Source organism: Petaurus breviceps, unplaced genomic scaffold, assembly GCF_028583685.1.
Source record: "Petaurus breviceps papuanus isolate PSGF00001 unplaced genomic scaffold, PetGlider_PUasm1.0 183, whole genome shotgun sequence".
NCBI lineage: Eukaryota > Metazoa > Chordata > Mammalia > Diprotodontia > Petauridae > Petaurus > Petaurus breviceps.
The window spans coordinates 25,704,525-25,719,783 of record NW_027185791.1 but is presented as its reverse complement, the minus strand read 5'-3'; the positions used below and the strand labels follow the sequence as shown (position 1 = coordinate 25,719,783).

General features: G+C 36.2%; 1 protein-coding gene across 1 annotated transcript in view; it reads left to right on the top strand.

Annotated features, from left to right (window-relative positions):
• The window catches only part of CNTNAP4 (contactin associated protein family member 4), a 598,489-nt gene that overhangs the window by 405,725 nt on the left and 177,505 nt on the right, over positions 1–15,259 (top strand). The window contains exon 9 of the mRNA XM_069088042.1: positions 951–1,100. Within this exon, the coding sequence (XP_068944143.1) occupies positions 951–1,100 (150 nt within the window). The remainder of the gene's footprint in view (positions 1–950; positions 1,101–15,259) is intronic.

Genomic DNA, 15,259 nt, shown 5'->3' with positions numbered 1-15,259 from the left:
TCCTTCTCTAGCTCATTTTACAAATGGAGAAAGTGAGGCCCAGGATCACATTGTTAGTGTCTGAGGCTAGATTTGAACTTGGGTCTTCCTGACTTCATGTCTAGCACTCTCTATATGGAAGCACCTAGCAGGTTTTCCTTCACCTCGCCCCTAAAATTATCTCATTCTTTCATGCTTTGTTTCCTCAGTACAATGTACTCCTTGAGAGTAGGGATGCTCATTCAATCATTTATTCTTTGACTCCCTTGTTGTGGTTAGTTCATTTGTTTATTTAGGAACCCCAGCACCTGGCATAGAGTCTTGCATAAAGGAGAAGTAAAATTAGTGTTTGCTGAATTGAAATAAACTGAATTCTTCTTTAACTACTTCCATTTTAATGGTGCCAATGGGTTGCTAAAATAAAAGTTTAGTTACACAGGATAATTACAGAGGTAAACTGTTGGGAAAAATTGTTATCTTTTCACAACTTTATAAGAAATGCTCATACAAATTTAAGAAGAGAATAATCGTATTTGCTAAAGCCTGGGATTTTAATGTATCTGAATACCGTACATTGGACTGGCAATTTTTGCTCCTCTCTCTAATAGGGGATTCTTTGGAAATTCTGATGGTATTTTTTTTCTTTTTTAATCTATTAGATAAGTATAATATTATGACAATCCAGAATTGTTTTGGGTTTGTTCAAAGCATTGTTTGCTTTTTTCCTCCTCTACTAAGGCCTGACAAATGGAAGAAAATGATGTTCCCCATTCACACACAGAATGCTATGATTTCCCACTTGGCTCAGTTTCTCTCTTTCAGTCTGAATCCTAACCTCCCACTCCTTTCTCTGGATGTTAATGCTATACTTATCTGAGATACCGAGTGAAGGGAATCACATTGTTTTGAAGGACTTATTGTGATTCATAGTTTATAAATGTTTCTTTGTAACGGATTTCATTTTCTCCTAGGAGTTGAATTAAATAATGGACAATGGCATTCCATTTCCTTATCTGCTAAAAGAAATCACCTGAGTATAATGATAGATAATGATGTGACTTCAGTTCTGCATTTTGTGCTGCCAATGCAGATTTATTCAGGAGACATCTATTATTTTGGAGGTGAGTGAAATGGCCAGAAATATGAGAAATTGAACAGTGTCTCATCTTTAAAACATTTTGAGATGATCATTTAAATAGAGTCTACTAATAAAAAAATGTTCATTTTTTCTTTCTCTGTACATAATAACCCCCTTTGCAATTAACAGAAATGGTGAGATGACAAAGATTACAGAATGTAACCTAAAATGCATGTCTACCAGATAGCCTTATGCAAATTCACTTTATATTTAAGCAAGATTAAATTTTTGTGATCCACATTCTATGTCATTTCCTCATAATCCTAATAATACAATTCATGATAGTAAAGGGTCTTCTTTTTTTTCTTTCTGATCTTATATGCTGACATTAATACAGTAAGATGGTGTTTTCTTAGTGACATCTCTAATATCTCTAGAGTGTTCTTACTGGTCTCTCACTTTCTAGCTTAGAAGAGCAGTACCATGCCCAGCAGACCAATAGTTTAAGTTAACAGGCCATTTCAACTTAGGAGGATTGGAAGTTGCCAAGACAGGCCATCAGCCTCTAATACTGTACCAGGTGCTTTGGACAGCAATAAAGTGAGCAATGTGCTGTTCAGAGAGTTTTGCAGAGAAGCTAACTAGTGTAAGTGACTAGTGTAATTTAAGTCTGAAAAATGAGTCTTTTGGATGGTAAATAATCACTGAATATCAAAGGATTAAAATGGAAAGTGGTTTCTTTTCCTAAATATAAAATTATAAAACTTGTCAAAAGGAAGAAAATCCATTCACTAATCATTGGCAGTGGGGGAAGGGGAGTAACTCTTTTTACTTCTTCTTTGGTCTTTGATTACCTTTCCCCCCTCCCCAAAAATTATTACTGAGCTATTGTGGTGGTAACCCAGCCTACAGTGAAATGATCATAGAAAATTATCTAGGAATCATAGGCTGTCTTGTCTTTAAAATCTCCAAATGCAACTTTTAAGAAAGTGAATAATCATACTACAGTGCCCTTAATTTCTTTCTTCAAAATAGAAGTCTTATATATTCCCACACCAATTTACTCTTATTAATTTATCATTTATATTACCAATTTTGTCTCATTTCACAAAAAAGTATAGTAACATGTCCTTAGAAAAACAAAGGAGGTCATCTCAAAATTATGGATGCTATTCCATGCTATCAGGAGGGCATAAGTTTTACAAGTTAAAAAAAAAAAAAAGATTTGTTTTTAATTAAATAATTAACAGTTAATCAACTTAGGTGATTTAATTAAATGATTAAAAATCTTCTGGAAAGTCAGCAAATTTATCCATTTTTTATGATTTAGTAAATCATAACAAAATAGTCTGCCTCTATGATAAATATTAACATTCTGCATTTCAGTTGGCAGTGTACAAATGGACTCATTCCAGTAAAATGATCAAAATAATGCACGTTATTGTGTCACTCGATCAATATTTATTTAACACCTCCAGTCCACTTTTGGGCTTCTGTATTTCTATATGATAAAATCTGTCCATTCCTCTGACCACCATCCTAGTTCAGATTCTTCTTCCCTCTCTCCTAGATTATTGTAATAGCCTCTTAAGTCCTCTCCCTGCCTCTAGGTTCTCTTTGTTTTGATCCAGTTCAGCTGTGAAAGTAATCTTCCTAAAGTATATGACATCCTTCCTAATCACATAGTCTCCCTGTTCAAAAACCTTCTTCAGTGGCTCTCCACTGCCTACTCAATCAAATGCAAACTGCTTAGCCTGACATTTATGACATTCCCTAATCTGACTATAACCTACCTTTCAAGACTTATTTCATCCTGCTGTCCTTTACTTACTCCTTTATGTTCCAGAAATAAAGACTATTTCCATACCTGTCCTGGTGTGTCCTACCCCTGTGCGTTTTACATACCACACTTTGGCAAATTTTATGCCCGACCTAGTTAGCGTTTCATGCCCTGAGATCCTATAACAGAGACACCACCTCCGGAAGAAAGTCCAGTATGACCCTTGTGGCCAGGAACCCTTTAAAGTGATTGTCAGATGAGGGAGGTAGCTGCACCAAAGGGATTAGAACACGGTTTTGCTAAAGGTTGAGTGGCTGTGATTTAATGATTAAAGCTGTGGATTTTGATTTAATATCTTGCAAGAGTGAAGTAATTGCGCTCACCTAGAAACCTATGAGAGCAAAAAACTGTCTTAGCGCTGGTGGGTCCAAGTGAGTCTTACCACATTCTCCTCCTGGCCATTAACCCTTGTAATGGTCCTAGTTGTAAAAGAAAAGAAGAGTGATTATTCAGACAGGGTAGGGGTATTTTTTTGTTATTAGGGATGGGCAGCTGGGTAGCACAGGTGATCTGAAAGACCTGAGGTCAAAGCTAAACTCATATACTCAATAGCTGTGTGACTCTGGGCAAGTCACTTATCCTTGGTTGCCTCAGTTTCCTCATCTGTAAAGTGAGCTGGAGAAAGAAGATGGCAAACCACTCCAGTATCTTTGCCAAGAAAATCCTTAAGTAGGGTCATGAGAGTCAGACACAAATGAAACAACTGAACAATTTCACATCACGTGTGAAATCCACAGTCGCTGCAGTTACAACCTTAAAAAACTATCCAGACTAACCTGGCTCTTATCTTTAGACCTCAAACCCTTTCTTATTTGTTTTAGAGCAGCTAGGTGACTAGTAGATGCAATGTTGGCCCTGGAGTCAGGAGGACCCGAGTTCAAATCTAACTTCAGGTACTTACTAGCTGTGGGACCCTCGGGAAGTCACTTAACCTTGTTGGCTTCAATTTCCTTGTCTGTAAAATGAGCTGAAAAAGGAAATGGCAAACCATTCTAGTATCTTTGTCAAGAAAATCCTCTGTGGAGCCATGGATAGTCAAACAGGACTGAAAAGGACTGAACAGAAAGTGGCCTTATCATCCCTGATACCAGCAGGAGCAGAATGAAAAGGAAAAGGGGATGGAGACACTCATCCACCTATTAACAACACCTACGTGAGAACGATAGGTCCCTGAGTCATCTTGTCCACTGGATTGCAAATGATCTCTGTCTGAGACAAGTTGGACCAGCCAGTGGCTACACCTGTTACTGGCTACATCCTCCCATATCTCGATTCCTTTTTGTCAAGACCTTTGAGGCCGGGGGGTGGTGCCTGAAAATGTCCAGAATTTCTTCCATGGTTTGATCATGGGAAAGAAGAGGAGAGTTCTTTTCACACACTTCATCTCCTCTAACTCTGGTCCTATCCTGAGTCTTAGTCCTGGACAGTCTTGTATTCTCTTTTTATTATATTCTCTCACTCTTGGTGACCACACGGACTCACAAGGATTTATCATTTCTAGGCTAATGATTCTCTGATCTACCATTTCTAGCTCAGTTTCTCCCCAAAGTACACGTCCCTCATCACAAACTCCCTCATGGACAATTGAAGCTGCAGGTTCTATCAATCTCTCCAATTCAGAACGTCCAAAAGTGACCTTTTGTCTCTCACCAGATGTATTGTTCTTCTGAATTTACCTACATTGTGTTTAACATGCTGCCTTTCTTCTGCTCTGCAAGGTTAACATTTTCACACACCCCACATTTCCAATCAGATGCTGGGTCTGTCATGGGTAACTGTATAGCTCTTTGGGATTCAGCTCCTTCTATCTGTGTATGCAGTCACCACCCCTCAGGTCCTCTCACCTTGATGATTGCAATAGCTTCCTAACTGTCCTACTTATTGCAAGTGTCTCCCCTTTTAAATCCACCCTTCACACAACTGCCAAAATGATTTTCCTGAAGCACAGATTTCACCTGCAATAAACTATTAGCTCAAATAATAATAATAATGGCTTACGTTTATACAATGAGCTTGGAGAGACTTTGGGAGATATCGAAAGACAGAAAGACATGGTGCACTATGGGGCCATGGAACGTTGGACATGGCTGAACAAATGAACAACAGAAAACAATTTATGTTGCTTTTATTATGTACCAACTGTGCTAAGCACTTTACAATTATCATTTTATTTAATCCTCACAAAAGTCCTAGGAAGTAGGGGCTATTAATATCCCTCTTTTACATGTGAAGAAACTGAGGCCAACACAGGTTAAATGACTTGCCCAGGGTAATGCAGCTAGTAAGTATCTGAGGCCAAATTTAAATTCAGGTCTTCCTGACTCCAGGCCCGGTGCTCCATCGACCATGCTGAACAAAGGCCCTAAATACCAACTTTGCCATCTAGACCTTCATAATCTGTCTCCACCTAACTTTTCAGGCCTTCATCCCTCCCATACTTACACCACGTACCTCATCAAATGGCCTCCTTCTTTTCCTCATGCATCGTCCCCTTACTCCAGGTCTCATGCCCAAGGTATCATGCTGCTCAGGGCGATTCAGACATGAGTGGCCTGGATGTCTATGAGAGGTCACGGAAGCTTCCTTTTAAGGAGTGATCCTGGAAAGGATCCAATATCTATTGACTGACTGAGTGATTGGATATGGCAGGGCAAGAATGACAGGGAATGACAGGTGGTCATTCATCCAATCAGTCTTCTTTGAGGTGGTTCAGTAAATAGAGCACGGACTTGGAGTCAGGAAGACCTGAGTTCAAATTTGTCCTCAAGCACTTTTTTGTCAAGACCTTTGAGGCCAGGGTGTGATGCCTGAAAATGTCCAGAATTTCTTCCATGGTTTGATCATGGGAAAGAAGAGGAGAGTTCTTTTCATATACTTCATCTCCTCTAACTCTGGTCCCATCCCGAGTCTTAGTCTTACTTAGATCTTACACAAGTCATTTTCAGTTTTCTCACCTGTAAAATAGAGATAGCGCTTTCCAACTTTGTTGTGATGATCAAAGGAGATATCTGTAAAGCACTTTGCAAACCTTCAAATCCTGTATAAATAGTAGTACTAGTAGTAATAGTACTAGTAGTAGCATATCCCCATGCACTCCTCTGAGCTTCCTGGATTCTGACACATATTACAGATTTGGGCCATGGAGACTCTCTGGGGACCTGTTTGGAACACCTGAGTCAAAGTCTCCACTTGGAAACCCATTGTTCATGTTGACTTCTGTTTTCTCAACCTCAGTGGAGGCAATTTTCTGCATTTTTGGGAACTTCATTAGTTCACTGTTAAGCCTTAGCCTGACTGACTGTGACCTCTCCTATAACTTCTTAGCAGTGTAAACCAAGCCTATTATCTTTAGCTTCTTGATTTTCATTGAACTTGGGGATACTCTTCTGGTTTTTGGAGAAATTCACTCAAGAAGGCCCAGACCTTCCTTCCATGATATAGAATCACAGGTTTTAGTTAGAAAACATATCCGTTGTTACCAGTCACCAAGACTCCTTCTCTAGTCACCCAGGCACAGACAAACTGATAAACTTCTCCAAATAAACCCCTAACAAAAGAAGGAGAAGAAATTACATTTGCTGCTCAAAAGCCTATTGGGGTTCCTTTTTGCAGACAACACAGGATTAGTAGGAAGGAGCTGCTGGAGTGACTTGAACTCCTGCGCTGAAGCAGGGGTCACTTGGACCTAAGCTAAGTCTCCATAACACTAAATGCCAGAGAATAAGAGGATATTGCTGCTACCCAGTGGTAGCAAGTTGCCTTGGCTTTCGGGTCATGCCAGATTATGGCTCCTAAAGGTTTTTGCAGTTAGTCAGAGGGCGCTGAGGTTGTTCCAAACTTGGTTTGTAGCCCATATAGTAGAATAATGGGGAGGGCTTGAGCAGGCGTAGTTCGGGGCTTGCTGTGGATATCACAGAGTGGAATGCAGACACACATACATAGTTGAAAAACATTTGCTGAGAAACAAAACCTATACTTCATACCTGGAGTACCACTACAACAGAAACCTAGAAGCAATGAATCAACCAGCAATTCAATAAAGTATCACATTTCTAACACTAGGGAGTATGAAGGTAAAGAGAAATTAATCTCATATAGCTAGTTAAAGTGACAGGTATGGCCGTTTCTATGGCGTGAAGGCTACTGTGCCCTACTGAGGTTGTGATAACGAATACCAGATTAATCAGATAACAGAGAAAAATAAGTTCCAGAACATTTGTTTAAGACTTTTCTGTATTCTAAGGTAGGTTGGCATTATCACAAATCAACCAAGAATGGCACTGGGAGTCAGTGCAGAAGCACAGTTTAGCTGCCCTTTGGGGCCCTGATCTGTCAGTCCTAATGTCTTTAGATGCCCTCAACTTGGCCCCTTCAGTTAGCAATTGGTGGGACCCCACAGCCCAGCTGTGTGGACAACTCAAAGAACCTGTGAGTTCTTACAATAGGAAGGAAAACTGTCAAAAAGTCTTTGTGACTGGCAGACAGGAGATTTAACAGTTAGGGGATTAGAACAGAAATGGATATTGAACTTCGCAGGATTAGGTCATTGCCATGCTATCAGATAAGCCTCTGTGGTCCACTGAATGCAAGCTCTTAATTTTTGGTTCTTCATCTTGCAATAAATCAGAAGTTGCCTTATTGAGACAGCTTTAAGGACAAAGCAGTCACGTAGCATTAGTAGGTTGAAGTAGGCCCTACCACACACAGTTTTAGTTTATGGAAATTGTCTTAAATCATCATTTGCAAGATTTATGAAAGAAATGGACTTCTCCAATGCCTGTCTATTTCTTCAACCATTTAGTTGAATTACAGACAAGTACTTTGTCATTGTGATTGTTTCCCCAAAAAAGCTAATTTATACTTCATTGTTCATGAGTCTGTCAGCTCATTGGGATGGAATACTCCCTTTATTTGTATAGATTATGACCCCTCTATATCTTTGGAGATGGTTTTTGAGAATAGCTCTGATCCGAACTTCATCTCATCTTCTTCTGGAGCTCACTTTCTCTGAAATTATCCAGTCCCCCAACAGTGTAAATGCAGTCCATCAATAGACTTGTATTTGAAGCCTTTCTGCACGTCAGAGCCTGAAATCTCAACTGCATACCCTTTGAGAACTCAAGGACATTTTCATAGTATGATGGAACATTGAGTAGAATTATAGTGGAAAGCTAGAAATATTATCCTTGAGAAATAAGTAGAAATTCTAAGATTTTAATCTTGATTCTAAACATTTTTCTTGATTTTGTTTTGCTTTTTTGGCCTATAATTTATCAAGACTATAAAAAATGCTTTGTTTTGTTTTGTTTTGTTTTTTGCTCTTTTTTAGAGAGGGGAAAGCAGGGCATTTGGGGGTTAAGTGATTTGCCGGTCACACAGCTAGTGTTAAGTGTCTGAGGCCAGATTCGAACTCAGGTACTCCTGACTTCAGGGACCATGCTCTTTTTTTAAATATTGTACTCTCATGGCCATTTTATTTAGATTTTTTTCATGGAAACTTCTGTATTTAGCACTTTCCAATGATTTTTTTTTGTTTAGTATTTTAATGGTGGAAATAGATGAGATATAAAAAAATTGTAGTGCCTCCTGCCTTCTAAGTATTCATATTGGATATAAACCTAATAACTGATGCTTTTCACATTAACTCTCAACTTTCAACAGTCTGTTTTTCTCATTTTGTCTTTCTTTTTTAATATTTTGGAAAAAGTGTTGACATATTTTGTTTTTATATAATCTAAACTTCTCCCACTATCTGTCCTCATGTGTCCCCTTCTAGACTACAATATTATATAATATTTTTTAAAAGAGGGAGAGAAAAAATGGCAAAGCTCATTAATATATTTTTTAAATCTAAAAATATAATGTTCTATACCCATAGACCTTCCATCACTGCAAGGAGTAGGGGAAAGATCTGTTCTCACATTTACTCTTTGTGTTCATGTTTATTCTTATCATTCTGCAACATTCACTTTGGATTGTTTTGTTACTATTGTTCCATCCATTTGCATTTCATAGTCATTGTGTATATTTTTCTCTTGGCTCTGTTTTCTTTACTCTGAATCAGTTCATGCAAGGTTTTCCATGCTTCTATATTCATTTTATTCATTGTTTCTTACAGTAGAGGAATATTCCATAACCTGCTTCATTTTAATTATTGTCAATATTATTTTATGTTTCTATAGAGATAGTAGTTTTTTAATAGTGAATACATTTTAATTTACTACACCTCCTTTCATGGTGGAATATCTATAATCTTTCTAGACGAAGGATATGGATTATCTGAAGGATTCTCTTATTGTATTCCCTTCATATAAATAGGCTGATCACAATGATATTTAAATTATTTCTTTCCTATTTGTTCAGTGAAATTATTTGTTTTCTTTGCAAAAAATTGTCTTTTTCTTCTCCACTGAATTCTTAACCCGATGACTGATCATGCTTTGGAGGGTGAGCCTGAGATCTCAATCTGTTCTAATATAGTATAACCTTAGCTTAGTTCTACCAAAACGGGAAAACATTGCCTGGTAACAGGTTATGTTTGTTATCAAAAAACAACCTAGCCACAGACCATGAGTCTCATCCCAAAAAGTTTGGCCTCTAGATATTGATAGTTTTGGGTCAAAGTAAATAATAACAATTGCCTAGTATTTTGACTTCTAAGTGGAATGCAGTCACAGGCATTTTGTAATATTTCTTTGATACGCTTATGAATTTCTTCCAAGATTTAGAGCTGAAAGGTCCTTTAGAAGAAATTGAGCCCAAGCCCCTTATTTTACAGATGGGGAAACTGAGTAGAAATAGTAAATGACTTTTCCAATAACTATTCCAACTCTCCAAGAGGTATCTAACGAGAAAGGAATTCTTTAAGAACTCTAATGTCTCCATCATTGATGTATTTATTTTAGCCTGAAATAGTATGTTGCAGACTGAGGTACCAATTTGTTGGCCTCTTGTACAATTTTATCTTTATGAAAAATAACCAAACTGTGAAGTGGAAAAATTTTATAAATATCACAGGAGAGGGCCTTCACTGATATGCTGCTTCTCACTGTTTTCCAGAGTAGTGAGTTTCTTTCACATGTATGTAGAATAATTTTACAGTCACATTTGAGAATAATTATTATTTGCTGTTAATCTCCCTTTAAAAGGGAACTATTTAATTTAGATACAACTCATTGCGCCATAGATCAGGACCATAACATTCTCCACTCATAATTCCTGGCTAGACTAATAAGCCATAATAATATACTAGATTCTCATTCTTCTCTTTTCCTTTTCTGGAAAACACAATATAAGTTATCCAGCACCCTCAACTTTTCAGATTTCCTCAAAAACAATGCATTCTTTCTTTGTACTATCTCCAAGATACTAGAAAAAATCCATGACTTAAAGCCTACTCTTTAAATGGGCTTAGTACAGAAAAACTCATTGTTATTTTATTTCATTAAATATATTCTTTAGGAGTTGCCCATGGGCTAGATATACAATCCCTACCCTGAATCTCTCTTAGCTCTCTTGATCCCTAGTTTATTGAGTTTAAAAGAAATAAGCACAATGTACATTTCTGATTTGACATTTCCTTTTGGAAATCCCCTTTGTTCTTACTGGCAGCTCCTTGATTTGTTTCTTGATTTGTCTGTAATGGGCATAATCTTTTTGCTCTAGGATAATTTGAGTGAAATACCATCTGGAGAAAAGGAAATGAACTGAGTAAATAATTTCTTTACAATTTGCCCTACATCACATAACAGAAAACCTCTATACCTCTTATTTTCCTAACATTCTTTATTGATTGTTGTGTACTAGTAAAAAAAAATGCATTGTTCTATACTGTTTCATTGGAAATTTATCCCATGCTTCCAAGGTGAACTTGAAACATCACAACTATTTGCATATAGCCTTATAAATTGGGGAAATGAGTAATGAGGTTCTGCAGAGTTTGCCTGTAACACAGAGTTTGAAGCTTTTTAAAAAAATTTATGAGGTTAGTGTACAATGTTTCAGTATGCCTAGTAGTTTTAAATATGAATGCAAATTTCCTTTTGTGTTAGAAATGTGATTGGGGAAATACAAGGCTACAGAGCTATAAAACATTAGAATAGATGTGGTATTGTAAAGCTAATGAGGGAAATTTCTCAGCTTTATCACATCAGATATTATCATAGATAGTACTGGAGTTAAGAAAATGCTGAATCCTGAATTCTTTGTGTTCCTATTCATTGTAATAGTGATTGACAGTCATATGAGATTAGTGAGAAACTAATGAAAATACAGAAACACTAGAATGAATGGTCTCCATAGTTTTTCTCCATAGCATTTCTTCAAATAGTTTATAATTATTTATTTCACTTTGATAAGACATATAGAACATTAACTAAAAAGCACAACGGTGATGCTATTGAGTTTAATACAAATAAATGTAATGTTATTTATTTAAGTAATTTGAAAACTAAATGCATGAGAGAAAAAAAAGATAGAGAAATTGACCATAGAAGAAACTGATTCAACAACTTAAAAGAAACATTACTAGAATGAAAACAAATTAAGTACAACATGTTGATATACATTTATGTTTCATTGTAATTACCTATTCATTTCCTTTGTGATTCAAAGAATCAGTGAAATAAACTGCTACAAATTTTCATATCAAGATATAATCAAATGCATAATTTTTGAAATATGATTAACAAATAGAATATTATTATAGATACTCGTTCACATTGTTCCATTATGATCAAATTTCATTATACTATCTATACTGTTATTAGGTTAATATAACCTTTGAACATATAATTTAAAATCAAATTTAGTATTTACTGTTATCATAATGAATTTTCTTTAATAGTATTTTTCCCAATTATATGTAAAGATAGTTTTCAACATTAGTTTTTGTGAAACTAATTTCAACTTTTTCTCTCTCCACCTCTTCCTTCATCCTTCCCTGAGACAGCAAGCAATCTAATGTAGGTTATCCATGTGCATTCATGTTAAACGTTTCCATGTTAGTTATGTTGTCAAAGAATCAGAACAAAAAGGAAAAACCACAAGAAAGAAAAACAAAAACAACAAAAAAAGAATGAAAATAGATGGCTTCAATCTCTATTCAGACCCCACAGTTATTTCTCTGGATGTGGTTAGTATTCTCCATTAGGAATCTTTGGAGATTCTCTTGGATTATTGTATTTCTGAAAAGAGCTAAGTCTCTCCTAGTTAATCGTGGCAGTGTTGTTACTATGCACAACGTTCTGGTTCTCCTCACTTCATTCAACATAACTTCATGTAAGTCCATTCTATTTCTGAAATCTGCCCACGTATGATTCCTGAGGGAACACTAGAATTCTGTTACATTCACATGCCGCAGCTCGGTCAGCCATTCTCCAAATGAAGGAAGTCCCCTCAATTTCTAATTCTTTGCTGCCACAGAACGAGCTGTTATAAATATTTTCATACGTGTGATCCTTTTCCCTTTTCAATTCTTTTTCATAACTCTGTTATTTCTTCCCATACTTTACTATATCCATTGCATAATCTCCATTTCACTAATACATTTTTTGGTGGAGACTTAATAGAAACCAGAAAAATTTACAAGGTACTACATGCTGACCTACCCTGGCTGATCTGACCTTGCGGCCATTATTGTTTGTTTAGTATGATAGTCTGTTCCAGAGCTTTGTCTTAGGTCTACTTGTCATCTACATATACTTTCTTTCCTGGTGATTTCAGAAGCTCCCAGGGGTTCAGCCATCCTTGATATCTTTTTCCATTTCCAGGCTCTTCCAGAAATTGAAGTCCATTTAAGTACTCCTTCTTGGACACCTTCAACTGTACATTTCATAAGCTTCTCAAACTCATAATGTCCCAAATAAAACTCATTTATCTTTCCATCAAAAGGCCCTCATCATTTCTTCATAATATCCTTACTTCTATTGAGGGCAGCACCATCTTTCTCATCAACCAATTCTCTCACTTATCAAATAAGTTTCCAAATCTTGTCATTTCTGCCTCCATAATGTCTCCCATTTGTGAGTCATACAACCACCACCTTAATTTAGGCCCTCATTACCTCTGTTCTGAACTATTATAATAGCCTTCCATTTTGTCTACTAATCTCCATTTTTTCCACCTTCCTATCTATCCTCCCAATAGCTGTCACAATAATTTTCTAAAATCACAGGTCTGACAGAGCTACTTTGCTAATCAAGAGGTCCTGGTGGCTTTCTCCTGTCTTCAGGATCACAAACACTCTCAATTTGGCTTTTAAAGCCCTTAAAAATTTGGATCTAACAACCTTTCTAGGTCTATTGTAAATTTCTTTAATAATTTTTTTTTAATTTTAAACATTTTTTCCCTACTGAAATGAAAGAAGAAACAACAAAATAAGAGTAAAAAAACCTTTTGTCTCATATATAAGCTTAGCCAAACAAAACAAATCCATATGTTGCTCCTGTCCAGAACGCTTTTCTCATTCTGCATTTTACTCCATTAGTTCTCTGTTAGATAGTGTGTAGTGTTTGTCACCCATCCATTTTACCAATCACCCTTACTGCCCCCTTCTTTATCTTCACCTGGAAGAACTCTCTATGGAACAGATCCCCAGAGACCACTCTACCCCTTACCTTTTTTTCCCTGGAAGGAGCTAATCTGTTCAGTTTGGGAATTCTGCACTGGAATTGAGTTGTCATGATTGTTGAATGAGGGAATTCAGTCAACCAACTCATTGTATCTACTCTGCCCTGGTTCACGCTTCATATTCTGTTCACCTTTCTGTCCAGGATATTTTGCCATCTGCCCTGAAGCCATTCTTAGGTTCCCCCTCTCAGTTCCCTCTACCTCCTCACTACCTCTAGAACCTTTCCAAAAATAGGAATTATGCACAAGAAATAAAATAATTTCAGTTGTTTCCACAAGGTAGATCACTAACAACGATAAGTTAAAAACCCAGTTGCATGCCTACACAGGATGAGTCATGGAATTGAAACAGAATTAAACTCTTCACTTCCTCTTCCCACTCAATGCTTTGGAAATTCAAAAGATAGAAACTTGCTCAAGCTGTAACAGTAGCATGCAAACAGAACTCAGCCACAAAACAGAGGAAACTGGGGTAGGACTCTTGGGTGGGACTATGTTGTATTCCATTAAGCCTGAGGTAAAAAGCCTAACCTTTAGTGGGCACCAGTTCTAGTCCCATAAGTAACTTGCGACAAAGATGGAGGCTGGTGAACTATGAATTACCCACCTTGGGAAGTGATTGAGATTATTTTAATATACAACATCAGGAAAACCTCCATAGAAGGAGAGGTTGTCAGAAAGTGAACAGTAGGGGAAAAAATAAGGTAAAGTCTGAAGTTACCAAAAATCTCAAGAGGAAGAATATTTACCATAAGAGGAAAAAAAAATTATTATTAATATATTAATATTAATTATTAAAATAATACTATTTCATATTAATAAAATTTAACATAAATAGAGAGAGTAATGTTATTTCTTTTGAACAGAATGTAATCTCCTTGAGGGCAGAGACTCATTTTTTCAGTGTGTCTTTCTAGTTCCTAGCTCAGTGCCTAATACATAATAGGCACTTAAAGGCTTATTAAATAAATGAATGGTAATTAATAAAACTGTTTTGACAATAAAATTTGATATAGTACTTCATAGTTTCCAAAATTATTTTCTCCTAAGAATATTCTGAAAAATATTATGTGTAATTCTTGTAGGAAAATTGATCTGGAAGAAAATTAGAACAACATGGTGTTGGGGAAGAAAACTAATTGTGTTGTTTGAGTATTAATAGTAACCAAGTAATATTCATATTTCAGGCCAAGCTAATAATGATTTCAAACAGTCTCACATATGCATATATATACACATTTATAAATACACACACATGCATATTATATCTATATGAATATATGTATAATAAGATGACCTTTTCTCCGATTTTTCCTATGGTATTCATTAGAAATGCCTGACTGCATAATTTGTTTCTTCGATAGCATCATTCTTCAGAGTGTATATTATCCCCATTTTATTTCCATTCATTACATTTACCCTCATCATGTTGGTATTGAAACTATTCTTGATTCTCTACAGAGAATATTCAAAAGGAATATGACATAGAAAAGAAAACATAAAACACTGGTCCACTTTTCAAAGGCCTGTGTTAATATATGTGATGATATTCAGTAGGTTATTTATGCAGTATTCTTTTGTTGTCATTTTCTTTTTTTAATATCTAGAGATGGAATCTGTCTATGCTCTTGATTTAATAGCACTTTCTAAACCTTGTGATTTTCACAGTTCCTAAAAGAAATATATTCTCTAATTGTCTCTCTCATTTTAAATCTACTTGCAAGTAAATTTCT